The 18,761-nt window shown below is 40.3% G+C and overlaps 1 protein-coding gene across 4 annotated transcripts; it reads right to left on the minus strand.

Annotated features, from left to right (window-relative positions):
- Positions 1-174: 174 nt before the first annotated feature.
- LOC124302530 (uncharacterized) lies at positions 175-18,085 on the minus strand. 4 transcript variants are annotated; one of them, XM_046758797.1, is made up of 11 exons: positions 17,563-18,084; positions 13,489-13,689; positions 13,106-13,239; positions 12,442-12,568; positions 5,856-6,039; positions 3,703-3,820; positions 2,536-2,837; positions 2,298-2,468; positions 1,968-2,195; positions 1,322-1,459; positions 175-1,037 (listed from the first exon to the last, which is right to left on the minus strand). In XM_046758797.1, the coding sequence occupies exons 3-11, from the start codon at positions 13,213-13,215 to the stop codon at positions 907-909; spliced, it is 1,509 nt and encodes a 502-aa protein (XP_046614753.1). In that variant the 5' UTR covers positions 13,216-13,239; positions 13,489-13,689; positions 17,563-18,084; the 3' UTR covers positions 175-906. The 4 variants fall into 4 exon arrangements, with proteins under 4 accessions (XP_046614753.1, XP_046614749.1, XP_046614751.1 ...); XM_046758793.1 differs by having other exon boundaries at positions 1,968-2,213; XM_046758795.1 differs by having other exon boundaries at positions 1,968-2,213; positions 13,489-13,724.
- Positions 18,086-18,761: the final 676 nt, after the last annotated feature.

Here is an 18,761-nt window from a genome sequence, read left to right on the forward strand (position 1 = left end):
CACGTGATCGTAATTCAACCTCGATTGTAACAATTTTTTTTAAACAAAATACATCGGTCAGCTTTTGCTGTTTCAAAATTACAATATAATCAGATGAAAAGCACACAGCTTTCGTTCCAACGGAGAAACGGTCAAGGGAATGTGAAAAAAAATCATGAAATACGCATCGCACTGTTCCTGTATAGTACATTGTATGTACGTGTATAATATATGGATATACAAACCTAGTTACCAAAAAATACGTTCATTAAATACCGCGAAAGAGGCCTTAAAAAATGAGCAACGGTTCACATACTTGCCTCAGATAACACGATGTTATCGCAAAAGGTTATCACCGTGTTTACCAAGTAACCTTTTGCGTTGGTCTTTGACCAGCTGGCTCGAATCGTCAGGTCTGACCCCGATTACGAGGAACAGATTATCAGAACTACGTATACAGCTAATTCAAAAACAAAATTATCTGTCATCCCGATTGATTTCTTCTTTGTAATCCGTGCACGAATGTGTTTGCGATTTGCGCAAAAAGTATTTGTCCCAACCCGACGCACCGTCACGTTAATAATAAATAATGATGTTCATAACATTATCGCCACACAGAAATTCTGGGGTTAACCGAAAACGCACAATCCGCACTGGTTATATCGGATTCGTATACATATATGTCAAAGTACTTTCAAGTATTTCATAATGCTTATCAAGCTAACGGTAAACATTTACATAATATTATAAATAACGCTAAGAGAGTTGAAGATTACGAGCCTCTTACATATGCGTTACTGTTATCTTATTCGTTAATCTCTTGTTTAAATTTCCCTCGGAGTTTACATTAAAGCACAACATTTCCTCGAAATCTTTTATGGTTTTTTGGTTTCATTTTTGGCAGTTTTTAGGCATGAATACATCAAGTTATGCCTCTTTTTGCACGCACAGTGGAACGGTGAGTGGAATCTCGTCGTAAACATGTTCCGTGTTCTGGTCCAAAGCGTTGTGGCGACATGTCGACGTCGGTGGCCTGTCATAATGGCTTTCCAGGAGATCTGAAAACCAAAAATTCTTCTTTAAAAAATGTCGAAACTTCACAACAAGCGATTAGAGATTGTCGAATTTGCATTACCTTCCACCAGACTCGAGGTTATTTACCATGAATTGAGAAAAATGAGTAAAGGAATCAAGTTGGTCCCTCAAAAACTGTCTTTCGCAGAGAAGCGACAAGTTTAATGCAAGCGTGACATTGGATGATCAGATCCATTCTTGGAACAACTTTGCAGGTACATGTGAAAATAAGGCTTCAATGGGACACGAGAATTTGAATTCGGCTCACCTCGGATGTTGCCAGAGACACGAATGCTGATGGTTCCCGTCCTGTTGTCGTAGTGTTTGTTCAGCTCGGAGGCGTCGAAGGTTATCAAAGCGGTCTCAGGATTCGTGGCAAATACCGGATTGACGAAAGTCGGTAGAGCTGAAAAGATCGACAGTAAAATTCTAACTGCTTCGAAACTGTTACGCTTAAAGTGATATCACCTAAAGGGTTACATGCAGGATATTGGTGGAAATTTTATTTATTCAAGAACGCGGACATAAAGATTACTCGGTGAATCCAATCGAATGTAGTTAAACGTAGGGTCTGGAGAAGTATTTTTAGAAAGAGTCGGCTTCTGAGTTAGCGAACGAATCAAAGCGGGAGATGTTCGGAAGAGGTATGAGAAAAGTACTAAAAGTAATTTTCATCTATGTGTGCAGGCCCGAGAAGACAAGACGTGAAGTACGCTATTACAGTTAATAGATAAAAATGGGAGTCAGGGACTCTGCCGGACGTGACAAAACAAAGGAACAACGACAAACAGACGAAGACATTGAGAGGTACTCGCGAAAAGTGAGACTTTCATACCAAGACGGGTTTCCAGAACACGATTGGATTAGAAAAAAAGCTCAATTGCACTAAACGATCGTATTTTAAATCGACCTACGAGGAAGCGTCGTGTTTGTTATCTTCAGGCTCTTCGCGTTGTCGCACTTCTCCGGCGTCGAAGCTTCCTTCTTATCGCTGCTGTATATCGAGAGAGGAATGGACTCGAAGAGTTTCGACCTCATGTAGAACACCACGAGGGCAGCGAGGGTGGTTAGACACAGGGAAACAATCGACCCGACAACAATCAGCAAGGTGACGTCGTGCGGCGATTGGGTATCTTCCTGTTCTGTGGATAAAAAAATCACTGACAATTAGGGTTTATGAGTATTTCCGAGTCGGGTAACGGACCGCACTTTCACTCCATGGATGTTCTGTTTCTGACGCTTACCTTTTTGCAGGGATTTCACGTAACCGGGATGAGGTGACGCCGCCTTTTTCACCGTCGACGACGAGTCCGAGCCGCCATCTTCGGCGTTCGCATAACGAAGCCCGTCTTCCGGTCTCGCCACGGTAAAATACGGCAAGGGAAACGAAACTTCGGAAACGGCGACAACGTTTTCTGGAAGAGAAGCACTTTCCTTATAACAATTTTGCGTCAAAGCTACAACAAAAAACCGAAAACGTACCTTCGACGTGCTCCGTAGTCCTGGAAATCCTTGTCGCGATGCCAGTTTCCGTTTTCGCAGCTTCGCTGGCGTCCCCGGAAACTGGTGACGTCGAAGTTTCCGTCTGGATTAAGCCGGAAACTTGAATAGCTCGGAAGAGATCTCCCTGGGTCCAATTTTGCGGAAGGGCTGTTTGCGGTGTGTCGATTCTAGAAAATCGACAAATTCCCGTTTCCGGATCGCATGACGGGTACTTTTCGACGCAGTTGCAAACCGACTCGCAACGTAATCCCCATCGACCCTCGGGACAGGCAAGTTTGCAGCTGTGGAAGAAGAAAGCACTGCTTTTATAATAATCACAACTCAAATTCATTCGTTACCACCATTTTTCCTGCACGAAAACGATCTTCTTTTTTGAAATAGAAGATGTTGTAAAAGATAATTACTTATCTGGATAGTGTAACGGACTTATTTCTGTATTACAAAAAATAAAATGTCAAACGAATAGAGAAACTTATTTTTCATAGATTTCAGGATCTAACTAAAAATAAAAATTGTTTAGTCACGCAATTTCTATATGTACCATTAGTCTGGTTTGCTCTTTTGTTTTATTACAATTTTGACGAGTTTCTTTCCTCTAAAGTCAACTGCATATGTATTTTAGATTTAACAAACGAGTCCAACCAGTATGTATATAAATTTGTATAAATAAAACTGTAAATATTAACTACAGTTTCAAAGATCATTCATTCACACACAACATTAAAATAAGCCGCTTCTCTATTATTTATTATATAAACAAATACCCACTTTCAAATTCAGTTCGATATTTTTCTCTTGTTTGTACAGCTAGTTTTTTCATTGAACACTAATAGTTTTCTTTTCCTTTACTTAGCTTTCTTATGCTTCTTCATTCTTGCCCAATCAGGTTCCGAAGTTTGTTGATGAAAATAAAGTGGATAGTTGTTAACTGATTTCGTTAAAACGTTGTGCCACATTTTCGTTATGTTTCATTCAGGTTTGGAAATAATGTGACGAGGCTTTGTTTAACAAACAGAAGAACGTAGATTGGAAGACTGTGTTCGAAAATGGATTACGACGCGTTTGCGGTATTGACTCTTCGGCGTCTTTTCGTAAAGTGACTTTCATCGAAACTTCTGCTCAATCACACATAGCAAATCGACTCACCCAGGTCCTTGCCATCCTGCGGGACACTCGCAGATCCCACTAACTGGATTGCAGGATTCTCCCGACGCGCAGTCGCACTGTTGCATGCACTGCTTGCCCCAAGATCCTGGTGGACATTCTGAAAATCGTTTAATTTCAGCGTTGCGAAGTCTTTCATTAACTTTTCATTCTACGAGTACGTGTATATATACAGTGTAGATCCTAGTGATTGATTTTTAATAACATTCGATTCGAAAATAGTACGATTGATTGGAAATAAAAGGTGTGAATGACCCGAAAAAGAATTTAGTTTTTTTGCAAAATTGACGAATTTTCGTAGTGACAGAATGAAGGTGGTCAATGAATTAGTCTTGAGTCGTATTTTGCGAAAAAAGTAATATTCGAATTTCGCCAAATCGTTTTAGTTAGCGGAAATCGTCTTGAAAGAGAGAAACCAATATTCTATCAACTACGTAATTTTTAAAAATGTTGACGCTTTTTTCGCCAATTTTACAGATTTCTTCACATTCAACGGCACATTGATTCTGAATAGAAAGAAATAGAATTAAAAAAAAACATTATCTTTGCAATATTTCCGAAACTGTCTCAAGATTTGGCAAGTGAGGCAGTTTATCTCGGTAAATTCCAAGTGACTTCCAAGAAGTTCCGAGGAAATTCACAGCTTTCGAACTTATGGAAAATCACGGTTCCCTGAATCAAACATTCCGTACATTGCGAATCAAGACAGGTGCGGAATATCGACAAGGTGAGGTTCACCTATCAAGGATTTCCTCGGAGTCCGGCATGCGTGCATTTCGCGTTTAAATCTGATCGGCGATTGAACGGATAACCGCATTGCACGGTTGTAAAAGGAGGGCATAAACCAGTTTATAATACTCTCGTTTACGTCTTGTCTTATACGGCTGGTAATTGTTGGGTGAAAAATTGTGGCCGCTCGTCGAGTCCGGAAGTCGGGATGAAAGTTGCACCACGCCCGGTTTGTGATTCAACGCACGCACCTACACACGTCCAATACACGTCTGCGGTCTGCGTTGTTCGAGAAACGCCAGCACGCCTCGCATGAATTATCTGGACGTGTGGGCGGTCGCTCTGAACGCTCGGAATATCTCATCAGACTCCGTTCTCAATTGTAAGGGACTTTTATCGGTGTCGTCTGTCACCGTTAACCAAAATAAAAAACTATAATATGACGATTCAGTCCTTCGGGAGAGGAGGGGAGGCTCATCGAACTAAAATTTATCAAACAAATATCAATTGCAGTATACTAAAAATTTTAAACGACTTAACAGGATTTTCAACTAACAAGCTTTTTGTGGGATGAGAGAAAAAAAAGCGAGGCAAATTCTTTTAGCTTACAATAGTCAGAGGAGAAGAAATAGGCAGTGAATGCTGGACGGTGTTTTAACGCCATTAATCCAGAATATAAATATTCTCCTTCGTGTGGACATCGCAGATTTAAGCAAAGAGTGAAAGCCAAAAACTGGGGCTCTGACTTCACGTTGTTGTTACAACGCAACGTTGGATCAAACTGTCAAGACATTCGCGTGAAATCGTATTTCTCACGTTCGAACTCAAGATTTCATCTCCCAAAAGGTAGGTAAGAAAAAGTTTGGACTACAGGATGAGAATGATAAAAAATAATCGATTATTATTTTCCGATTAATAGAGTATGATAAATTATTTTTCAAACTCGATTATTTTTCCTCACAATCGGTTTTCGCTTTTTACTTCCATGAACGATGCAATGCAACATCAATTCACGTCATTAAAGTATCAATTATTATCACTGTCTTACTTACTAAGTACCTATTTGATATAACAAGTGATGGATAAATGAATTTTTTCTCCTGAAAGTGAAAAATATTTTGATTGAAACTACAAATCATCAACAAAAAAAAACTTTTCCGCTATTACGATTACATACTAAAATTTACGAAATTTTTGTTTCGTATGCGCCGTTTCAAAAAGGAAAAAAATAGGAAACAATCGATGAATCGATTAATTTTTACCGATTCAATCGAGTCGCCCTCGATTATTTTCTTCGACTCGATTAATCGAATGCATAGATTATTTTTATCTCAGCGGCAATCGCAACAGAAACGTAATCCCGTCAATCCAATCGATTAATTTTATCACCCAAGTTAAATACTCACGATGAGCGCAGCTGTCGCCTTGATAGCCGGATTCGCACTGGCAAAAATTTGGCGCCAGGCATAGTCCGTTTTCGCAAGAATTGCAAAATGGTATGCATTTCGGTTCGGCCTCAGCCTCGCCATGCAGTTCCTGGATCACGTATCCCTCGCAGCATTCCGATATCGATCTTTGCTCGACGTTGGTCTGAAAACGAGAACGCAAAAACGAACGGTAAGAAGCTGTAGAAGAAATTGGAGAGTGCAAAGTGTGATCGAGATTTCGGATTTTCTCCTTCGATAAATTTTTCTGTTGCGATTATACATAAATGTATATATATATATTTATTTGAATTACGTAAAGTGTAGAGGTTGTTGTATAAATTTCTGAATACCGTATAATAATTGTTAAAATTTTTACTTATTACAAAGTGCTCGAGGATTGCCTTTTGTACGTATAATACGTGCGCTGGAAATGATGTTGTGTAATAAAAACGATGTAGAAAAGTGACTTTTGAGAGGACGTGTCGAGAGTTGTCTTGTAACGCAGCAATTCTTCACCGTTCGAGCAGTTCGATCGTTACTTTTATTGCTCCATTATTGTTATTATCGGCGTTGTATCACCGTTACGTAAGTCGTATAAAGTGCCCCGATTGAATCATTCACCTGTTCTGCAAAGTCGCGAGGCTCGCGTTATTATACACTTTTTATTTTTATCGTCACTATTTTATCACTCCTTTCCTCGTTGCGAATCATTATTCGTATTTCAATGGCCCGTAACACCTGTTAAATATCGCCAAGGATAATTCTTCAATAAGTATCTGACTCGGTCAACTCGACGAGTCGATTTCTAACACCTTGGTCTTATTTTTGTTTATCATTTTTCAGTCCGGACTACACATAATAAAATTCCAACACGTCACCTTGTCGCCAAGCATCTCATTAATCATTGTCGAATAATTACGGTCTCGGAGAGTGTAAAGAAAGAAACAACAAAGTGGGGAAAAAAAATAATAATAAAAAACAGAATAGAAAAACTGGAGGAAGAAAGTATAAAGAAAAAATAAAACAAAACAAATGTGCTGCTCATAGACTCGACTTCAGATTTCGGAATGAAACCACGTCGATCATTCTCCTTCATCCGATTTGACCGTATAAACGTCAACGTAGGAGGCCTGAAACGACTGTCTCATTGTTGGAAAAAAACCAGCAGCATATAAAGTAGACGCATAAAAGTAAAAACTGATGACTAATCCAGTCTGAATACTTGCCCAAGCCTGGGCCGCCGATTCAACGCCTCGTTTTATCCCACATGTTGCGTTTAATGCAGCTGACGTTATGCAAATGCAGAGTTTTAGTGCCCACTCCGCGAGAAAATATCGCTAATTGATAGCACTACTAGAATAAATTATATAAATCCGTGTTCAAGTGATTGTTTTTTTTTTTTTTTTTTTTTTTTTTTTTGCGAGCCGTCAAGTAGCGAAATTCAGCTCATTTACATACCTGTACCAGATGAAAATCCGGTGGCGCTGACACGATCGAAACACGGAAAATGCCTGAAAAATTTTCCCCGCATTGTGTCGCTTGGGTTGAATTTTTTTTAGAACGAATTCTTTAATCCAGAATCGAGGCCAGGGTTAAACTGATCCGAATAATTAATCGTCGGGCGAACCTGTGATCGAGAAATGTAAGGCTAAGGCGATAAATAAGCGGAGCCAGAAGATGAGCCTGTTTTTCTTACTCGTAGTGTGAATATGGTTGAAGTCCGAAACCGGTAAATTAACCTCGGCGATAAATTGGCCAATTACCTTCGCATTAACACCGCGGCGCTTGAGAGTCGACAAACGAAAAGTTCAGCCGCATAATCAACACCTGTATAATATAATAAGTGGTTAATAAATTTATACACGATAAAAAAGAGAAACAAAAAAAAAATTAATAAAGAAGCTGTATAACGGTGAATTAAATGATTAAATTTAGATGCGGTAATTATTTTCACTCGTACGTAGTGAACGTTTTGAACGTGAGTGAGATATTTTTCATCGACGATTATACGGGGATTCGCCGCTTCGACGATACGGTTCACACATTTGAATGGGAAAAGTAGGAGGAGTTAAAGAAATCGCGAGTAATACCGGCCCGAATTTCGTAACTTTTTACTCCGAGGCAGAAGACGGCTCAATTAATGCCTAATTGGCACAAAGGAATAGTCTGAAATTAGTAGTTAGAACATTATTATATAAAATAAAGGAGCGCTGGAGCCCGGCGAATTTACAGTGTGTAAATGAATAGATCGTTCCTTCTTTTCAGGCTTCATAGAATTTAACGTGCACGTGTTCGTTTCTTTGATTTTCGTCTACTCGTTTCTGTACATCCAACCATTTCAATAGCCAATTAAACCCGAAGACTCGAGTATTTATACCGTCGGATTAGCGATTACGGCGAGTTGCAAATGTTTAATCATCGGCTGACCAGATCTTTGATCGACGTTCAGGCGATGGTCAAAATAAAATCCGTGAATGCTCCACCGTGAGACCGAGACTTTACACCAGCAATCTCGACTTTCACCGGTCTGCAGCCGATACGCGATACTCGGACAGCTTCTTTCCGGCCGATCTCTGCAATTCGTATAACAATTTATACACACGTGTGTATATACATGTATATGTATGTATAATTCATCCTGGGATGAAAGTGAACGCAATGCGTGCCCGGTGTGTCAGGTATACGTGCGTACGCATACGCGTTTGCCGTTTGCACGTATACGTAACGAGATTTAGCACGACGATTATAATCATCGCCCCCTATTAACGCGGCAACGAGCTGGGTGGGATTATTCGCTAACAACTGCAGCGAATTGCACAAGTTTGGATACGCGTGATCCGCGACGCGTAGCTGAAACGCAGAGGAAAACTTGGACGGAAATTGAGTGTGAGAATTTTCTTGACGAGATTAATAATCGAGAAATTATCAATTTTTGAATGTAATCTAACGAATTTGTTGGTCAGATTAATGAAGAAGTACCGACTTTTTACGGTAATCGATCAGTCTTCTTGATTTTTACGTTTTTGGGAAACGATGATGCATAGAACTGTGATTTCAACTGCTCTTATATTGATCATTAACCGTTTGAGTTACATACTGGAGAAAAATTTCATTTGATACAGTAACTAGAAAAATTGCGTAAAACAGGTATCGTTAAAAAAACTGTTTGAATATTGTTGGATTTACGAAAAACGAGGTACGCCTGACCATTTTGCGCTATCGTCGATCCTTTTTTGGTTATTGCAACGCAAAATCAGTTTCTGAGGTTTGCTCTACTTTTTTAATTAAACAAGGCCTTAACGTCAATTTATTCTTCCACAAGTATTAAATTTTCCCAACAGTTGCAAGAAAATATAGCAACAGTGATCGTAATTATAAAGAATAGTAACGGATACTAGACTTTCCGGTAACAGCTCGAAAACCAATTTTCATTTTTTCCCTAGAACTATATTTTTCGATTTTGGTTAAAAATAAAAATAGTTAAGGACTGAGCGGTAATCGAAACTAAAAATTTCTCTCAGCGTAGTGGTAAGTATTTTTACCACCTATTTTACATCCATTTTTGTATATATAGAGAACATTTCAACATATTTTTTTCCGGTTTTTTGCTATTTCTGATAGTATACTAATAGGTTTTCGTTATTCGAGAGTCATTATTACGATATAATGTAAATTATTACCGTTGGAAACAAATTGATTGAAAAAAGTCGTGAAAATTGAAGAAATAATTCATTTCCGAGAAAGTTACCCGTCTACACAGATACTCGTTTTACATAAATTTTACATAAAACTCGATTGAATCCGTAGAAAAACTCTGTCCAAGGGTTTTTGGGCTCGCTGATTACGAATCTGAAATCAGATTTTGAAAATTCAGTACAGCGAATCCAATCAGGGACCCCGGAAACTTCTGCACAGACTTTTTTGACCGGATTCGATAAAATTTGAAATTTCCGTTCGACATATCGGATCCGCCATCTTCAATTTTTGCAGTCTCATTTCAGATTCGTAATCAGCGATCCTAAAAATCATGAAATACCATCTTCTTGTTGTAAAAATTGACACAGCACAATAATGTTCGATCACTTAACCAATGATTTACTTACGTCGCGTCAAGTCTTCCGACAGATTAAAAACTACAACAAGCACTGAACGATAATCGATCACACTGTCAGTTACGTCCTGGCGCAAACAGCGGCTGTTTCTGCATTACGAAATTTCAGTGTTTACACAGCGAGAGGCGTAAACCGTGCAACGTATAGTGCAGGATATTTTATACCTTTACGCCACATGCGATCAAACTTTCTTCAGCGAGAACTACTCCCTAAGAACGTTTGATTTGTAGGAGTGTGTGTAATTTTTACGAGCAAATGAATTTTATCGACATGATATTATCGTCCGCCGCGCCGTGAGATGATGAAGAAGAATTTTCAGACTCGGCGGAAGGAGTCGCCACGATTATTAATATGCGCGTAAGCGTATTCAAAAAAATACTTCGAGTAATGTTTCTCGATTTATTATTACTATTATTACTATTATTATTATTATTCGTTACATAAACGCGATACTGAGAATCGAATTTCCGAACAAATTTCCTTCAATTTTGCCCCGTCAATTATCGCGGAGTTTGTACGGCGCGTCTCGAATTCCACTGTGTTCTTCCGCCTCGAACCAAGCACGCTTCGAAGCTTTTTCAAAGTTACATCAAACGCATTATGCGGATAATTGTTGCGTGCATGGGTACGAGGAAATTCTATAGCCGCATTTGAAATTCGATCATGTAACAAAATCGCACAGTACAAGGTGTGTAGAAAGGATAGTTATGTTAGCGATTTTAAAACCTAGCTGCACTCGGAAGAATAAATTCAATGCACTGTGTAGTTCGGATGAACTTGGGAATAACGCAGGTCGTACCGCGAACCCAAACATCAGTTTTCACCGCGTTCGCCACACTAGCTCAAGGCGTGACGCAAGGACACTTCTAGACCGGTTTTCACGTTTTCTATTTTTCTTTTTTTTTCCGCAGATTTATTCGTTGCGAAACCGGCGTCAGCCTTGAGATTTGATGAGCGTCCGGTCGATCCGTGTTTCGATAAGACCGGCACTCGCGGTTTTGCAATTTCGAGAGAACCGCAACAAAGCACATATAGCGCAGGTAACTTCGCTATGACCGCGATGATTCAAAATGATCCTTCAACCACTTGAAGCATGCAACTGGGTATGCAAGGATTCTCGAGGTCACTGATTTCAAAAATGGGCTAAGTGAAGTTTTGAAAATTCAAAACGGTGATCCACGATCGTGAATTTTGAAATTCTGACGTCAGATTCGTTCTCAACGACCCTGAAAACCCCTGATTAACAAATTTCAAACGAATCGGATCAATTTTTATATTTTCAGTCCGCCATATTGGATTCGACATTTCGAATTTTGAAATTCTGACGTGGGATTCGCTTTCAGCTACCCCAAAAACCGAAGATCAGAGAGTTCCACTTTTCCAATTTCCCTAACCTTCCCACAATTACATTTGGTCTGTAAAAACAGGCATTTTCAACACTTTGTTTATTTATAGGGTTCACTGTATTCGTCGAATAATCATAAGCCCTCTAAAAATATCAACACTGATATCTTAGAAGTCCAATTATGCATAAACAAAGACAAAAAAAAAAAAAAAATGACAGTGATTTCCCAAAAATTGAATTTTTAAATATTGAACAACCAATTCAAAAAAGGTATCTCACTTATGAAACGCTGTACCGCAAAGTGTTTATTTATTTTTAAATAAGACAAGAGAAGGAATGAATTTACTGTTAAACTTCTCTTTGATGCAAAGACTTCAGACAATCCCGTACACCATACGAGTAATCTTGATATAATGCCAATTTTCCGGACTGTTCAATGAACGGGAAGTCGAGGTGCAACAACCTCGTAAAAGGGAGACCCAAGTTACTTTGTACTCAATAACAAGCTGCGTACGCGTGTATAAATAGACCAACTAGTTGCAGAACAGTTGGCTAGAACGAAAGGCGGCCGGATATGCAACGGCGGCTTGCGATCCCTGAAAATGTTCCAAGTCCTTGCGTATCGTAACGGGTCTTGTGAAGCAGGAGTTCACCAATCATCCCAATCCCCCGAATTTCTAATTGGCGTGTAGATCTGAACGTATTTGGTTCACGGCTAAAGCAGAAAGAGAGAGAAGCGCAGCCTATTACAAAAACGGCGAGCCGTAATTTCGAAGTGTAGATCCGTTCTCGTTTGGTAATACCTGAGTTATGATTATCAAGGCCAAGCCTCGCTGATCGTCTGTTTGATGGAGTCGGAATCCAATGATTTTTATCTCGTCGCTGTAAAAGTTTCCGATTTACGGGTAAATATGTGATCGATGCGAATCTTCAGCATCCGCTGCGTTACATCAATGGTAGATCTTTTATCGCGGTGATTATGTTAAACGAATCGAAGATATTATCGGTGTTAACTGCAGAAAACGACCGACAAATGATTGAAATCTCTGCGGTTTAGCGACAAAGATTGATCGATCCTTATTTTACGTGATCTGTTCGATCGACTCACCTTGATTCGATATCGTTCCCTCATTTCAATCCGCGTCTTTTCACACCTCGGAGGAACCTGGAGACACCATGTGAACGTCTGTACCATGACAGGCTCCGTGTAAGTTTCTTTGGCAGTGAGGGTGTAGCTGAAACGTAAAATTGACGAATGAACGTGAAGTGAATGAAATTCCACAGCTCTGAAATCGAGCAAATGAAAGCTGTGGAATTGTTCCACTTGTTGTCAACCAGGTCCGAAAGATTGAAACCTAATTTTGCCGCGGAATGCTAAATTGAAACGAACAACTTCAGCGAATCGTGACTTATTATTAACATTGAGTAATGACAGCGCAGGCAACGAGCATTGCTTCGATCAAACCCTGCATGCACGAGCCCGAGTGGAAAATGATCTCGAGCGGCTAACGACAACTAGATTACCCAGCGAGGCATACCTTTGCATGCTCGTGGATATTGCACATTGCACAATTCTCGGATAAGTCATAAAGAGCGTTCTCCGAGAGTCGGGCTCGAATTGCGGCCGTTCCTTTTGACACGATCAAATCACCGGGAACCGCGTTCGTTGGTCCGGGGAGTGGAGTTTGCGCAGCTCCTTAAAACTGGATCACCGACAAGCAGCGTCTGGGATCCGGTGAACCCGAAGGTGAAAACTTGATCAGTGTACTCACTTTTCAATCCTGTTGCAGACGTGTTCACCGGACAAGGAATTCGCCAACGGCAAGGCTGCCAAGACTGTTAGGACGATACGAAGACTGTCCAGAATCCCGGAACCGAGCATCTTGGAAAGGTAACCGAAGTGCACCTGAAGCAGTGGATAATCGGAACATTGATCGATGGCTTATAACTATTGATTGAATGATTTTTCCTGAACTTGGCGAGGCGTTTTTGCGATCGAACTACGCTGAGGCGCCAACGCGGTGCTTTGGACTGACTATTATGAATCTGACGATGAGCTTGGAAGTCGAGCGGTAATCGGATCGCGTCGGTGGGTGCAAATAGGAAACAGGAAACTAATCGCAATGAAAATAATAACGGCAACTGTACTTCATACCTTGATAACGATGTTATCCTTCCAGCCACGACGGTTTGAGACGAGCTTTTTTATTCCGCACGTCACTGGGCGAAGTGCGATCGACGTGCATTAAGTGTACGGTATCGGATTTCGAAGCTAACGACTGCAGATAGCCAACACCGGATGGGTCGTGTGACCGCTTCGCTTCGCCATATCTCCGTCTATCAGACACCGCCAGAACTGTTAACAGAAACCGTTCGGCAAGGATTCACCTTCTGAAATAAATCGCAAATCGTCTCAGGTGGAATGGAACGGTTTGCTATGCGGCCTGAGCTTATTACCTCCACTGAGAGCAATAACATCCTACTTTGGAATTTGGTTCAAGGAAAGCTCATCTCAGATTCTGGTTCAACAAAACCAAATTCAATGATATGATTTCGTTGCTATCAACTGACGATTGGTAGAGATGCACTGATCTTTAGGTAGCGTCACGAACAGTATTATACACAGACAATGAGATGAATTTCTGGTTGTGGTTACAGTTTCATTATTTATCATAAGCGAAAAATATGTTTCTGGATACGGAATTGAATCTAATTTTGTAACTGTTGCGTGTTGTTCATTTTCATTATGGTAACTGATGCTGTTTTATTTTATTTTTTTTTCTAACTTGACGTTGGTGCAGGGATGAATCGATGGATGATGGGTACTTATTGAACCGACTGAATGTGGTGAACTGAATAATAAAAAAATTACTATTAGCAAGAAAATTACTTTTGAAGTAAATATTACCCGAGTCGTATAGTCAGAAATTAATTTTCGAACAGAAGATTGGTCTGTAGAAAAAAAAACCGGCTGCAAGATGCAGATCCTGGGGTATGATATGTCGATTTTGACATTCGATCGGATGACTGAATATTCAAAAGGCAGATTTGGTCTGCTTCTTGTTATTTTTTATATCTTCGATGTATTCTGGTTTTGAAAAACTACAGTTCGTGAAAATTCTGTCGTTTGGTCCATTGCGTATATGGACAAGAGAGAGAAAGAGAAGTAAAAAAGAGAGAGAGAGGTAGAGAGAGGCACATTTATACGGGAAGAACGATAAAATCTGGATTACGAGCGTCGTTCGAGCGGCGAACGGTATAATCATGCAATTTTTTGAGTCGGTATAATGAGTGCAGAATTGCGTAACGTCCTCGAAAGATTGCTGTGACTAAATTCACAGTGATTAATTTTCGTTGCTAATGTCGTATTGCAGCTGTATGCAGGTTACGAGATCGCGTTGTAATGTGTAAATGAAATTGTCCTATCTGGTATGCAAGAAAGATTTGTAGGATGAAGTCGCGTGGACGATTATTAATAGCGCGGAACGAAATCGTAAGAATGATATTACGTGTATATCTATCTACTCGCGAGTCTGAAATAAAACGGCTAATTAATACCTCCTTTCAGAAATAAGCGCTAGAAATGTGAGGATAAAAATGAGAGGTATGAGGCGAGTTGATCAATTCGACGGATCGCGAATACATATAATTAAGCAATCACTTTATCACCTCGCAACGCGTTTCGTTGCACGTTAAGTGCGAAATAAATAAATGAATTCTTGCGTGAATAATATCGATTTTATAAACGAGTCGTACATCAATCGAAATTGAGAATAAAAAAAACGTTAATTACTTCTTCTCACGTTTTACTCTTTTTCCTCTTTCCCTATGTTTTGAAACGTAGCTCAATTATGCAGTGAACATATCCACTTACAAATTGAACGACAATCGATCGCATTTTCTTTCAAATTTTTAGCAAATTCAAACAAATCTCAAGCGATGGCAGAAAAACGGCAACGTACAGAGTCGTTTGCGATTTCCATAAGTGAACAGCCTCTCGGAATTTCCTCTCGTTATTCTCAGCTCGCCAAACTCCTCTCGTTTCAACTATACGGCCAGAAACCGTGGCAAATTCGTTGATCGAGTTTCATCCCACGTTCGATTTTACCGCAGCAGAAACGACGTGGGAAAGTTGAATATCTCGTTTCAATTTATCAGCATTGCCATATTTTTCACTGCCGATAATTATTGCTGTTACCAAAGCCCGACGACCGAGTAATTAGCAGCATTAGCTTATCCTGTTATAGTACATGGGTTGAATACAGTCCGCATCTGGTAATTACAGTCTCGGATTATAAGTGTACATGCACTCGATCCAAGATCTCTAACCCACGATCCAGGATCGCTTGGATCTAGGGACGAGAATTCATGCACGGCACTTGAGCGGCACATGGGATTTCGTTCAAATTGTTTCTGTTTTCTTTCCACTTTTTTTCCCCGCCTCCTTCAGGCGTTTAGGTATCAACTACAAGATGATACGAAAAGCAACCGTCCAGTTCTTTTTTTTCAATTTCTTTTTACTTCGTACAACGCATACGTTTTAATATTGCGCAAGACGCACAAGCTGCCCGGTTTTTATTCCACAATTTAACACGCTGTGTGTTATTATAATAAAAGCGATCGTGAGAATACACCGAAAGATGCAAAGGACAAACGATTGTTGTGCAACATGTTTGTATAATGAACGTTGCTATAATATAACGACTTTGTTTTGATTGGGTTTAATTACTCAGGATCAGACAGATGTGCTCAATTGACATTCTCGGACATATTTTAGTCACCTAGTTTCCAGTTTACACTCTAACCACTTATCTTACTGTTTTTCACCTATTTTACAATTTTTTATTCCCTGCTTCTATCGGCTTATTAACATTTATAATCAGGGAGAAAAAGTGTTTGAACATTGAGAAAGGTAAAATTGAAATTGCAAAGAGGTTTTAAACCGAAAAACAATCAGACCTGTCAAGTAAATCACCCGCATGAGCTGCATTAATAATCTTCACACCGGATTTAACAAATTGCCCACTCGTTAAGATCTTCAGCGTGTAATGCAAATTTCTCGCTACTAGAACAAGCTGAGTTATGAAGAAATTTAACATCCGTTAACGTTGTATCAGATTCTTTCAACTGGGGCAAGGCCAGAGATTAAAATCGGATCAAAAAACGTGCATTTGTGTTTCCAGTAACTGCCTATAATTTCATTACATGTAAAATGTTTGGCAATGAAATTAACTAACGACTAGAATTTCGTGATCCGAAAAATTATAGTTGATTTAATAATCCGTCGCTCATTTATGGCGAATCCTTACGATTGGGGTATAAATAATTTCTTTTCTGTTCGTTTTTCTTATTCAAATTGGTAAATCGAAGTGCTGCGAAATCACCGACGAAGCACCGAGAGCGCGAGTTTGCGTAACGTGACAATTTACCACCACCACCATCATCGTCATCATCATCGTAATTATTATTTCTGTTATTACATTCAACGGCTATGATTAAATTCTTGTCGCAGAGTAAGTGAAAATCGTAATTTCGCTTTATTCAATTTTCGGAACAGCAAAACAACAAACTGATTGCAGTCAATTTTGACTGGCTGATGATGAATGAAAACAGCGTAGATGTGCCTAGATTTATCTAAAAGTAAGTAGCTGTCGGTTCATGTGGTAATCCGTTCGTTGCGCATTGTAATGATAAATAACAGGCGTTACATATTGTACACTTGTATACGTGCAGCACGGACTGCGTAGTTTCGTAGATTCAATTTATCAAGCGTTCAATAACGACGAGAAATTGATCACCATACTATTTGTCAATTCGTTGTTATAACTGTAATATCACGAATTGTCTATACGTGTACATGTATCATCCTAACACTTATCTAAGCTTGTTAGTCAAACTTCGTTGCAACGATACTCGACACGAAGCGCTGTCGAATAATTTATACCGGTAAGACACGCGAGTTTAAGGCTTGTTTCCAGAAGCTAAAACAGTCGCAAATGAAGTTGTTTGACAGTTCCGTGAAAAGTTTTAAAGAAAAAATACTACTCTGCCCCGCAAAGGTTATCTTGAATATTTCGAGGAGCTTTTTCTTACGTTCACAATACCCAAAACCATACTTAGAAAAATTACAACAGCATGACGGTGAACATTTTTGAGAAAGAGCGAAACGCGTTTCTTTACCAAGTTTTTTACCAGCAAGAAGTAGGAGAAGGAACCAGTATCCACTTACCTTTAATCGAAAGCTCAGACAACTTGTTACGTCGAGGGGTTGATTTCGTCCGATTTTTCGTTTTATCGGCTAACTTTTCTAAAGCACAAAACGCAGCTTCCGTACCATGCGGAGGATCACAACATCGGGAAAGCACGACACAGACGCAACAACGCACCACGACATGCGGCTGGGTCGAAACGTCGGAAGGCACTCGAGGCACAATGAACTCGACGATGAACCGACCCTCCGACCCTCCGGCTTCAATCTTCTAGCACTAAACTGCGGCACCATGGAGAAGCTCGACAATGCGTGATGACGGATCCAGCGGGGGCGACGTGATCTCTCCGTCTCTCTCCTCTCCTCATTTCTCTCCTCTCTCTCTCTCTCTCTCTCTCTCTCTCGCTCTATTCGGGTCTCGTCGAGGCATCGTTACGTCGTCGAACGAAGAGGCCCAACAACCGTCGACGTATTCGCTGAACAGTTCGGCGGTAACTGATTCTGCAAGAACCCACATTTGCACACCGGGGTCGAGGGTCCAATCGACCTCTCGCCACTGCTACGTGAACATTTTACTCATTGATAATTAACCATCCATTCCGCATCCTGATCGCTACGAGTACTCTTCCTTCTCCAGCCATCGCTCGACGACTCTCCAATCTTCCACGAGCACAATTGTCTTCCATAAGAGCTTACCAACGGCAGAATATCCGAGTTGCGAAACGGGATTTCGACTCGCTGATCGACCTTTGACCCCGTCTGGCTTATACCTTGCCTTCTTAATGTGCCTTGCGGGCACTTTTACTTTCTCTGTTGGTACCTTGCGGCACGTCTTTTCCACACGGTTTCTCGTATTGTCTATTCGCGACTTGTGCTGAACTGCATAACGTGAATCACCGGCACTCCTAGTCGCGGCTCTCCGTTTATACGTTCACCGTAACCCGTGATGCACGACAATGACGACAAATGTCAAGGTTATAAGCTTCGCTGGCTGGTCGAAGCTTGTGGAAATTAGTTAATCCGTCTCTATCGTTGCATCGAATTGCTATTCGCCACTGTCGTATTCCGTACTGTAACAGGTTGGCGTACTAGCAGGAGGACTGGCACACAGAGAACATAACGTGGAAACACTAAACGTGCCTTCACGACCTGCCATCACTCCAACGTCAACATTAGATCTCGTCAAAGTTGACACCAGGAAGAATTCTTTGTACCTACTG

The sequence above is a fragment of the Neodiprion virginianus genome, chromosome 4, assembly GCF_021901495.1.
Source record: "Neodiprion virginianus isolate iyNeoVirg1 chromosome 4, iyNeoVirg1.1, whole genome shotgun sequence".
NCBI lineage: Eukaryota > Metazoa > Arthropoda > Insecta > Hymenoptera > Diprionidae > Neodiprion > Neodiprion virginianus.

What these genes read in the sequence shown, in the direction of transcription:
- LOC124302530 (XM_046758796.1), bottom strand. Translation starts at nt 13,215, where the DNA reads ATGCTCGGTTCCGGGATTCTGGACAGTCTTCGTATCGTCCTAACAGTC. An exon ending in GGGAACGATATCGAATCAAG is followed by an intron (nt 6,040 to 12,441) that starts GTGAGTCGATCG and finishes TCTCGTTTTCAG; the next exon opens with ACCAACGTCGAGCAAAGATC. An exon ending in AGGCGACAGCTGCGCTCATC is followed by an intron (nt 3,821 to 5,855) that starts GTGAGTATTTAA and finishes AACGATTTTCAG; the next exon opens with AATGTCCACCAGGATCTTGG.